General features: G+C 40.3%; 1 protein-coding gene across 3 annotated transcripts; it reads left to right on the plus strand.

Moving 5' to 3' along the window:
* Window positions 1–1,301: 1,301 nt before the first annotated feature.
* Window positions 1,302–10,465, plus strand: si:ch211-13c6.2 (uncharacterized protein LOC100000125 homolog). Of its 3 annotated transcripts, XM_061093274.1 has the most exons (14): window positions 1,302–1,499; window positions 1,811–1,879; window positions 4,152–4,176; window positions 6,521–6,607; window positions 6,699–6,838; window positions 6,989–7,108; window positions 7,220–7,265; window positions 7,617–8,199; window positions 8,302–8,532; window positions 8,644–8,764; window positions 8,897–8,962; window positions 9,190–9,291; window positions 9,406–9,706; window positions 10,015–10,465. In XM_061093274.1, the coding sequence occupies exons 1-14, from the start codon at window positions 1,446–1,448 to the stop codon at window positions 10,269–10,271; spliced, it is 2,202 nt and encodes a 733-aa protein (XP_060949257.1). In that variant the 5' UTR covers window positions 1,302–1,445; the 3' UTR covers window positions 10,272–10,465. The 3 variants fall into 3 exon arrangements, with proteins under 3 accessions (XP_060949257.1, XP_060949256.1, XP_060949258.1); XM_061093273.1 differs by having other exon boundaries at window positions 7,617–8,532; XM_061093275.1 differs by lacking the exons at window positions 1,302–1,499; window positions 4,152–4,176 and having other exon boundaries at window positions 1,813–1,879; window positions 7,617–8,532.
* Window positions 10,466–10,608: the final 143 nt, after the last annotated feature.

Genomic DNA, 10,608 nt, shown 5'->3' on the forward strand with positions numbered 1-10,608 from the left:
TTCTGGATTTAGAGTTAGATTTGAGATGAAAATGGCAATAAGTTCAACACATAGAATCATTAGTTTGGCACAAAATACTTCACCCACCCCTCCATGGCATGGTGGTGAGTAGATAATGAGTGAATTTTCATTTTTTGGGTGAACTATCCCTTTAACACAATGGGCCAATACACATTCATTTGTCATCTTGAGCTGGTGCAGAACTGGGCCAGATTAAATTAGGTCACAACAAACTAAAATCCATCATTCTGTCTGATTGGAATGAATCAAAATGGAAACAGTGACACCTGCAATTAGACTGTGGAGGTCAGTGTTTTCTATTTTGCCCAAAACATATAAATGATAGTTACTCAGTTATGACAAAAAGAAAATCATGTGCTTCAGTGTTTGCTGTTCTGGCTCCTCAATGGTGGAATGAGCTCCCCATCGACATCCGGACATCAGAAAGTTTACACATTTTCTGCCGCAAACCAAAAATACAACCTCTTCTGACTATACCTTGAATACCATTTGAAAATAGCAATTTAGTTGCACCTAAATGCCTTGGTGGGAGGTAACCTTCGTTACTGTACTTAAGTACATATTTCACATATCTGTACTTAACTCGAATATCTATTTTCCCGACGACTTTTTACTTTTACTCGTTACATTTGAACACACATTTCTGCACTTTTGACTTCTTACATTCTCAAAACTGGCTCGTTACTTGAGCAGCGGAGGTTGGGGCAGTGCCCGCTGCCTCGGGAGATATGCGGGGGGTCATTCACCAGAAACTCTGGCAGGGCAGATCCGAGGACCTCCCTAAAACCATCCAATGCTGGGTAGTAGCGATGTGTGTACTCATTTACTCAGGTCATTTTCTCGTGGGTGACTTTTACTTTGACCAGAGTCACTTTCAGGTAAGATATCTGTTCTTTTACTATAGTATTTTTTAGCTTTCAAGTACTTTATACACCACTGCCTGAATTGCACTTACTTATAGCACTTTGTAGTTTTGCTTTATTTTTTGAAGAAATTGTACTTTCTTGATTCTTGTTGTTCTGGGTTTGTACCCTCTGGGTTGAATGCACTCATTGTAAGTCGCTTTGGTAAAAGCGTCAGCTAAATGAAATGTAATAATAATGTAAAAATGTGGGAACGTTTTGAAACACATCTCATATTAGGGTTTCCATAACACAGCGGTAGATGGCGGTAAAGTTCTATTTAGTTGCAACTCGCCAAAGAAGAAGAAGATAGTGCTAGTACACTCCAGTCCAGTAGGTGGCGCTTAACCTCGTTTACCAACCGTCGTTTGAACTCGTAAAAGACATCAAAGCTAGCGTTAGAAACATAGCGCACGTTAACAGGCTTTCAGCGAAGTTTCCTAAAGCTTGATCATTTCAAACGTCACCATTTCAATTGCTCTGTTCCGTTCGCTCACTAATTAAACCGCAAAACATCCAGAAATGGACACATTCGAGACACCGTACGATGTTGAGGCTGACTTCATTGAATGCACGGTAAGCTAGCTGACGTTAGCTGCATTTCATGTGTTGCATTGTCGTGTTAAAGAAGAAAATAATCTGACTTTCACGGTCGTCTACTCTCAGTTTTTAAGGTAACGAGTTATACTAAGTGTGGGTTGATGCAGCAAACCGGAAATAAGATACTACCCAAATCCCTGTAGATTATTGATGGTGTTTCCACTCACTGGTTATTGCTGAGGTTGTAATAGATGAGTACTGTTGTGATCCAGTAAACGGATCATTGCATCTAAACCATCATATGTAGCTGTGATAGTGATCGTCTAACGTTTTCTGTTTCCCTCCAGGTCTGTGATAAATCCATCAGGGGAGACACCTTGTACAAGATACACATGACGACACCTGGGCATTTAAAGGTATACAGCGCCGTGTACTACTGCACATAGCTATGCAATATTAAAGTTGTGTTGAATATTAGCACTAGGGTTGGTAATGAATATTTGAATATTCGTCATTCAGAATTGATTCGAATAAAAATCCAGTGATGTGTACATCTAAAGAAAATATGTATTCACTCTAACCTCCCCATCCCTTCCCGTAAACTCACAGACCAGGGTTCCTTAACTGAAAAATAAACACATTTATTTATTGTATATATGCATATTTATTTATCATTCAGATAATGGAACATATATTTTCACAGTGAGCCTCTTTAACACAATTCAACTCAAGCAACAAAATAGAACTTCAGTATATATTCGAATTTAGTATCACCGAACAGAGACTAACCTAATATTGCTTCGACACGTCATTAGAGTGCACTTGGCTAGCCTGTAAGGTAGCTTTAGCCTACATCTCGCTAATAAGTTGCCATGACTGTCAGTTTAAAACAATGGAGGGTGTCATGAATAATCAAATAATTGTTCAATAACGTTATGAATATTCAAACATGAAAACTCCTGTTTAGTCCCATCCCTAATTAGCACCAAAACACCCAGCGGTTAAAGTGAAGTTTTCTGTGATCAGTGTTTACATTTTGACCTCCTGATTGTTCTGCTCTTTTCATTCAACAGTCATAACTCTTCCACAGTTCAAGGGGGAAAAAAATCAAAGAAGTTAAAAAGAGGCTTCCAAAAGTGATATTTCACTATCTTTCTAAGCTGGTGGCAGCACCTGTGGATTGCTAGTGTTTTCTCTTGTGATGCTGCTAGTCTGCTTGTGTATCCTGCGATCTCTCTGGTTTCTATACCGTCAGATTAACACAATGCATCTTTTAATGTCAAAGCAAACTGAATTGGTGGTAAGACATTTCTCCTTGAGGCTTGTGAAGCTGAACTTGAAATTCTTTGGACATTTTCCTGTGCAGATTTTATATTCTTGCTCCCTTGGCTAAATTACTGTGTAGTATCTAGGTTTCAGGACAACTGTGTCTCTAAGGTGTGAACCCTTAAAATGATGGTATACAAGAAGGCAACATATTTACACTTGAAGATCTCACTGACTTTGAGACTTCATCTACGTTTTCCTCATGTTGTCTGACATCATATGAAGACAGTTGTGATGGCCACAACTACTTTGCAAAAGCCAGTTTTTTTTTGTTTTGCAAAAAGGTCTGTAACCGATCTGCATCATCTTTCGATCCTCGCTTGTTTCAGATAAAGGAACATCCTTGAGACTTTGCCTCACATCCACTTATATAGATGTTCTGGAAAATATGGAAATGTATGTTTTCCATATCCCTCTGGAAATCTGATGCCATGGCTTTTGATTCCAGGGAAATTCCGCAACAAACCTCAACACACCAATGCCAGGCACATGTCAATGATGTTCTTGCTAATGACGGTTGTCATGTTTTTGCAAGGCTCTGGAGATATGTATTTTGGTGTGCAGGTTTGACAACTGACGTCACTCTCAATGTTTTCCCCTACTTAACCACTTGAGTGTCCTGCATGGAAGACCAAATCTAAATAAACACGGACTATGCTTTGACCATCTTTGCATCACAGATGTAAATGCATTTCTGATGCTTGCCATGTAGCAACAACAGCAGCTTCAGTCCGTACAAGATGCATTCAGTGACAGTTCTGCTGTTGGTTTCATTTTGGCAGCGCTTCCTGCCAATCCACAGCCACCAGTTATGCGTTCTTGATGATTAAGAATGGACTTAAATTCTTGAAATAAGCCTCAGATCGAGGTACAACGTCTGCAGGTCTTGCATGGGAAGGAACTGTTTCATCTGGAACTTGCTTTGCGTTTGACAACAAAAGGTCCAACCATTATTCAATAGTTGAATCCAGTGTGGGCAATGTCTGAATGAAGAAATATCAGGTTGCTTGACCATCGGAATACATCTCCTTTTGGTTGGGATGAAGAAAACCGGAAGCTGCATCTCTCCATATGGATATCCTGTTTCACATTCAATTAGGTCTTTCACTGTTATAATTTTTTGTAGCAAGGCAGCGTTATACATGCAGTTATGTGTAGGAGGACATGCTCGTCTCTCCTTTATCGCTTTACTATCTTTCGATCATGTTAGGATATGGACTTCTACTACACCTCAGATGAGCTGTGGTTTTGGTCAAAATAAGCGCAAAAAATGTTTGTTTCCATGATATAAACTTTTCTCTGTTTCTACTAGAGATGAACTCATTGACTTGACTTTAATTGCTCTCCTTTCATTCCTGGCAGAAAGAGGAAGGCTTAGTCAATTCGGGTAAGTAGACATCCCTTTTAGCCTAGTCATTTTTTCTATTCAGGCCATGAGTATATTGTCTTTTGAAATGAAGGAAATCACTATAATCTGACCTGATCTATAAATGGTCTTTTTGCTTGTAGAATGGTAATGAACTAATATCAAAGTAAAGGTCATGTCATCGTGTGGACTGTACCACACTATATTGACAGTGTCCCAACACCACAAAGGCAGGTATACAAACCTAGCGGTTTCTCCTTAGTTCAATTCAATGCCTTCACTGAGCCCTGACCTCATCCCTTTGAACGCCTTTGGGGTGAATGAGAACGACACTGACCTCATCATCCAACATCAGCCCCTGACCTCACCACTGCTCTTGGCTGAAGGAGAGGAAAACCTGGTCATGTTTTCAGGTGTCTGAAAAATCTAAACAGCTTCATAAATTCACTACTTCTGATGGCCAGAGTAATGCAGATCTTGTAATGAAAGTGTGCCACAACTGGCCCAGTCACACAGGTTTGATACTGGCTTCTGAAAGTGGCCAGAGCACGCCACAGCGGCCTGCTCACTAAAATCATTCCAATCTGCACACTCAAAGCAATGGATAACATCCGTGTGACTGTGTACCTTTTGATGCCACTTGTTATTGGTGGTAGAATTATGCTGGGAAGGGTTACATCCTCAATGGCTGATGGATGGGTGGTGTTCTCATCTTCCTTTTTAATGTGCTGCACAAAATAAGTAAGTCGTACTGTAATCCCATAATTTACACTGGGTTTATGAAACACGCATGTTTTTTGTTGTGTTTACTTTACTGGTTGGATTAGAAACTTTCTGAACTCCTGTCAGTCACTGATTGTTTTGTTCAAAATGACAGGCTCTTGCATTCCCCAGCAGTAGAACACTGATTGGGCTAGCACCTGCACTGGAACGAGCTTCAGACCCATTGGCATCTGCTTGTGTCGCAGGCAAACTTGGTCTGTTGAGAAGCTTCTTCCACTGCATAGGCGTTTTTTTGTTGTCTCTGAGCTGGCCATAGGAAGGCCATATGTTGTGTCCGTCGCTTTCTCTATGGTGCGATATCTTGCAGAGTGGAAATTTCTTCAAATTGCCACAAGCGTTCTCTCGAACTCAAGAATGAACTGATTAGATTGTGGAGGTCAAATGCCAAAGTCATTGTGTAATCATAGACCTTTTTGGCCTTGTGACAAAAGCTTGATTGATTGTTGTGCCTCTGTGCTGCTGATAGGCAGCGCAGAGGGCATTGTGTTTATTGGGATCTGTCGACTTGTCGGTCCCATTCTCATGAATGCAGTATCTCAGGAACCGGTAAGGGGATCAGGAATATTCATTTGGTGGTCAAACGAAGGTCATGGTACCAAAAATCTTTTGTGGCCATAACTCAAGAATTAATGCACTCTTAATTTGATTTCAAACCTGTTGTTGGCCACAAATGGAGATCCCTTACACTGGGCTGCACGGGGCCGTTCATGCCTACATGACTGCCCCAAAATCGACTGTAGCCAAACATGGGGGCTACATATTAGCGGAGCAGGCTCACGTTCCTTTATTCTGGTATTGAGCCGCAATCGTCCTGATTTGGCTGATCGTTGGCAGTGGAAAAAAAATTCAGAGAAGCGTGTTAGGGTAAGTCTGCCAAAAAGGGCCAGAGGCTAATTAGTACTTCAAATTACAACAACGTACACATCACATCAAACAAGCTGACTGATCCAATCATCTGTGTGAGGTCGGTTCCAAATCAAAAAGAAAAAACATTAATTTTTCTTGCATAAAAAATAATGAGTCATAGAAATGCTTTAGTCACCTGGGAACATGCAAACTGAGCAAACGTTTTTGTGGTCTGTTAAAAAGCTGGGAGTTACCTCTACTGTTGGGTAATGGAGGTAACGTCAGCATTTACCTTTTTTTGATGGATTACACAGGAGGCCGAGACTGTAATGCCTCGACAGGCAATTCTTTACCAGAAGATTAAATCATAGCAACATGCAAGATACCGAAGATTGCAACACATGTTTGTTTCAAATGGTTCACTTCTGTGTTGATGTACAGTAAGTAGAGCAGGATTTGAACATTTGTTCAATGTGAAAAGGAGAGTTCCGACCTTGTTGCTGTAGCTACAGTAAAACGTCTCTACTTATTACTTCCCTTACACCTGTTGGCCAGTCATATGCATACAAGATGATATCCTCCACTAAGACTAAAGAATAGAAAAAAAATTAAACAAGCTAAGATACAGTGGGTTGCAGATGTACCTTGTGAAAATATCCTTACAATAAAAACCTTTTAAAACTTTCTCTCTTGTAATATTTTATTATACTAACTAACAGTGTTTTGGTTTTCTTAGGGCTTGCAGTCAGACAAAGAATCGTACCGGACTTTAAGGACATTTTACAATATCTGGAATACCTGAAGCTCAACGAGCCCATCATTGGTAAATATCCTTAAATCTTCGAACGATTTATAGTTTTTCCCATGTTGATTTAAATCCTATGTAACTATTTGTTTTTGTAATAATTTCTTAGGTTTGAGCTATATGGAAGAAGTCCCTTGTAATGATGAACAAGAAACCCTCAGCTACTTATGTAGGCTATGTCATACGACTACAAACCTAGTCGAAGCGGTCCACCATGTGATTGGACGTAAACACAGGCAGAAATATGTGGTAAGGCCTCGTGAACATTTTCAGAAAGAAACAGTTGATCTTTCTTTGGGTTTTTGCCTGCTAATGTGTGTGTTTTAATGTGTGTATTTCAATGTGTGTGTTTTAATGGTAGGAGCCAAGTGAAAATGACTTACCCTTGTGTTTATGTAGGAAATCAAACGGCCAGACTTGGTGACCTGGGATAAACAATCTGTAATATACCAAGGAGGAAAGATCATACGGACCCGAGCAGAAATAGTAGAGAGACAGGATGGACGTGGGAATCCAACGGTGAGAGTCATACAGATTTCATGAACTAAAGATCCTGAAAAGTAAAAATAATATTTGCATCAATATCATTATTTTGAAAGTCATATACAATATATTTTGTTTCTTTTCCAGCCATTGGCAAAAAAGGGGAATGAAAGCAGGTCAAATACATCAAGAGGTAGAATTATATTCATATTCAGTTTTGTATTAAAAAAGTTAAAACTTTGTAGGACTTTTCATTTTGTCTTTCGGTATCCAATTGTTTTAAAACCAACTTGAACATTTCCTTTTTAAGTTATGCCCTACATGTAATGCTTTTCAGGGAATATGTGTAAGGCATCCTTATTATAAATCACTGCATATGAGCAACACTAAATGTCGTAATTTCTCAACAAAAGACCACTGCTTTTGAAAAGTTGCAGTTCCAGCATGTAGTATGTAGTTATGTGAAATAACTATTTATAAGAAATATGCAAATTAGTCTGTAGTATTTTTTTACCTAAACTCTGTGTTTACTCCTGTCCAATAGTGCACCCAACGCAGAGGGAAAATAGTTTGACCCAAAAAGACGTACCACCACGGTTTTCAGAATTGAAGGCCAATAAGGGGGAGAACTCTGGCCGAGGGTACCCGAATATGTCCTCATTCCAGACAGAGGAACCTTCCATGAACAGAGACAGACAGATGTACCAGCGGGAGGACGGTCTCTGCCGTGGATACATGAAAGACGAGCTACACAGTGCAGATTACATGAATAACGACATGTACAGACAAGAATATATGGACCCTGATAATAGCATGCAATATGAAGAAGATCGACAAATAAGAGACCAACAGGAGCCATGTGGTGGTACCAGGTATGATCCTTGGGAGGAGGTGCCAATGCCCTATGGCCAGACTCAGGATTTGGATTATTTTCCAGAGGAGGCTCCTCCTTACAGAAGATCCTATCCAGAAAAAGATGCTCTGAAGGACCTCTACTCTGAGGAAGCTTGGCGTCGCAAAGCCCGTTCTGAGTATGAGCCCTCACAGCCGGCGTATCCAGACGATGAACGCCGGTGGTCTCAGGACAGAGAATCAGGCAGACATGACGATATGAGAAGAGCGAGTCGGCAAGTATCAAGTGAACCAGAGGCCAAGAGGAGGAGCTTTTCCACACCTGTGGAGAGTGACTTATCACATGATCATTTGTTTGATATTATCAACGATTATAGGAACAACAAGGGAGAACTGTATGAAGAGGTAGCTTCTTACCCCGGGATGAGCAGAACTGGACCCCATTCCTCCCAGAGACGAGTGGACGTGACTAAAACCATATCTGGCATTCCAGAGCCATTCAGGCGCTTTCTGACAGGTGCCACTAATGATGGGGGACGTGAGAAAAGAAAACGAAAAAGTCGCTTCTCTGATGCCACTGCAGAGGAAGTGGAGAGGACAAAGGAGATGTGAGTGATGATGCACCTGTGAAGCTTAAGAAATATGTGTCTTTTATATATTTTACTGCCTGATGTTTTATCTTGTACTTAATTTTTCTGGACATCTTTCATCCTCCTAAGTCTCCGTAAAGAACATGGCCACCCAAATCCAAAGTTCGGTGGGCATCCGAGACATGTTAGTGAGCCAGTGCGACCTGAAATCCACAGAACACAGCATCCTGACCTCTACACGTCATCACAGGTAGCTTGTTGTAAAATAATCCATTCATATTACTACTAGATTACCCGCCAATGTTTTCTACTTGTACTTACTGTAATCTAAAACATGCTCTGACTTATTGTTTGTAACTGATGTCAAACCTGTTGTTTTTAGAGCCCACATCATCCTGAAAGCTACCACAGAGAAGCCTTGCAGTCAGAGGGGGTCTTTGATATGCTGGTAAAATCCTGAATTATATTTTATAAACACTTTCCTTGTCTCTTTTGTTGCTTTAATATTCCTTTAGGAATATAACTTTGCTTTGAAATGTGCTATATAGATAAAATTATTATTATTATTTCAAAAAAAGTATTGGTAACACATACAGCAGTTCGATGTTTGTTTGCCTACCACCGAGACAAGGAGGGTCTTATGTCTTTTGCCCTGTTCACTTTCCCCCCTTCTAGAAAGGAATTGAAATTCAGAATGCAGAGGAGGCTGATTTCTTGAAGAACAAAATTTGCAGCCTTCTGAGAGAATTTAAGTCCAAAAAATCTGAGAAGACAGTGGTACGTGTCACTCGGCACAGGGCCGGTCCTTCTCATGAACCAGTACTTTAAAACGATGTCTCTCTGCAAAAACTTTAGAGACGAATGAAAGAAGAATGTGTTTTGTTGTTGCAGCACAACAGCCAAGGCGGAGCAGTCCACAAGAACGAATACAACAGCTTGAACCCGGACTTGCAGCTTCCTCCACAACACCAGTATGAGAGAACACGCAGAGACGATTCAGACCATCGACCATCACAAGACACAAGTTTCCAAGATGGTTCCAGAGGACGAGGTTGGCAGCAGCATGAGTATATGCCTGTCGAACAGCGCCAAGAACACCATCATTCAGCACGCGGCGCTGTCAAACAGCACCAAGAACACCATCATTCTGAACGCAAGGAACCAGGAACCTCAAATAGAAGCCGTTATGAAGGTAAACTTTATTATATATATATATATCACAATAACATTGGATTCTGTTTAGCTTAAGGATTTTCTATTTGCTGAATACCAGTCATTTACTTTCTTAATAAAGGTTATGCGATATCGTTTTGGAGGCAGTTTGAGAAGCGTGCACAGTTGTTAAAGTTCATGTTGAATTTTTATGATGGGATGAATGTACACTATCTTGTGATTAACAATAAGCTACATATTTAGTTAAAGTATAATTATGCGTTTTTCCACTTCACTTTAATTGGACGTTTAAGCTCTTTTCTTGATCTCTTTATTTATTTTTTCCAGAGGCCTTTGGGCATCCTGGAAGGTCTCGGCCACCACAGGTTCCCTTTTCAGACGAGCCAGAACATTACCCTGAAAGGTTTCAAGAACCCATGAACCCTCGTGGCTACAGACCTGCTGCTGACGAGTATTTCGACCGTCCCTCTGCAGCCCTACGCATGGCCGAAGAACCCAGGATGCAGAGCTGTTCTCGGTACGCCACCAGCCTGGACAAAATAACCTCCACCCTCCTGGAACTTGTGGCAAGAAAACAACAATGAGATTTCTGCAGATGTCTGTTAAATTAATATCTATTGTTTGAAAGGAATAAATGTATCCTAATCTTAATCTTGATGTAAAAACTAGCTTTTAGGTTAAATGCCCTTCTTTGTTTTTTCAGTTTGCTTTAGGCTTGTGAAGAATTGGGTTCTTGAATAATTTTTCTATGTAGAGATTAAAACATTTGTCTACTGCAGCTGTCATGTTTCTTATTTCTTCAAATTACTGTTACCACCACCAGCAAGAATAATGATATTGTTACAGATTTTTCAATAATAATGTCCTGATACTTCACCTAATTCAATTTGTCTTGAGTCAAGTGGAACTAACTGATGTTTT

The sequence above is a fragment of the Limanda limanda genome, chromosome 19, assembly GCF_963576545.1.
Source record: "Limanda limanda chromosome 19, fLimLim1.1, whole genome shotgun sequence".
Classification (NCBI taxonomy): Eukaryota; Metazoa; Chordata; class Actinopteri; order Pleuronectiformes; family Pleuronectidae; genus Limanda; species Limanda limanda.

Bases quoted from the DNA above. Each gene is read 5' to 3' on its own strand.
- si:ch211-13c6.2 (XM_061093273.1), top strand. From the start codon at position 1,446: ATGGACACATTCGAGACACCGTACGATGTTGAGGCTGACTTCATTGAA. The intron at 7,266-7,616 runs GTAGAATTATAT...CCTGTCCAATAG, and splicing joins CAGGTCAAATACATCAAGAG to TGCACCCAACGCAGAGGGAA. The intron at 9,292-9,405 runs GTACGTGTCACT...TTGTTGTTGCAG, and splicing joins AAAAATCTGAGAAGACAGTG to CACAACAGCCAAGGCGGAGC.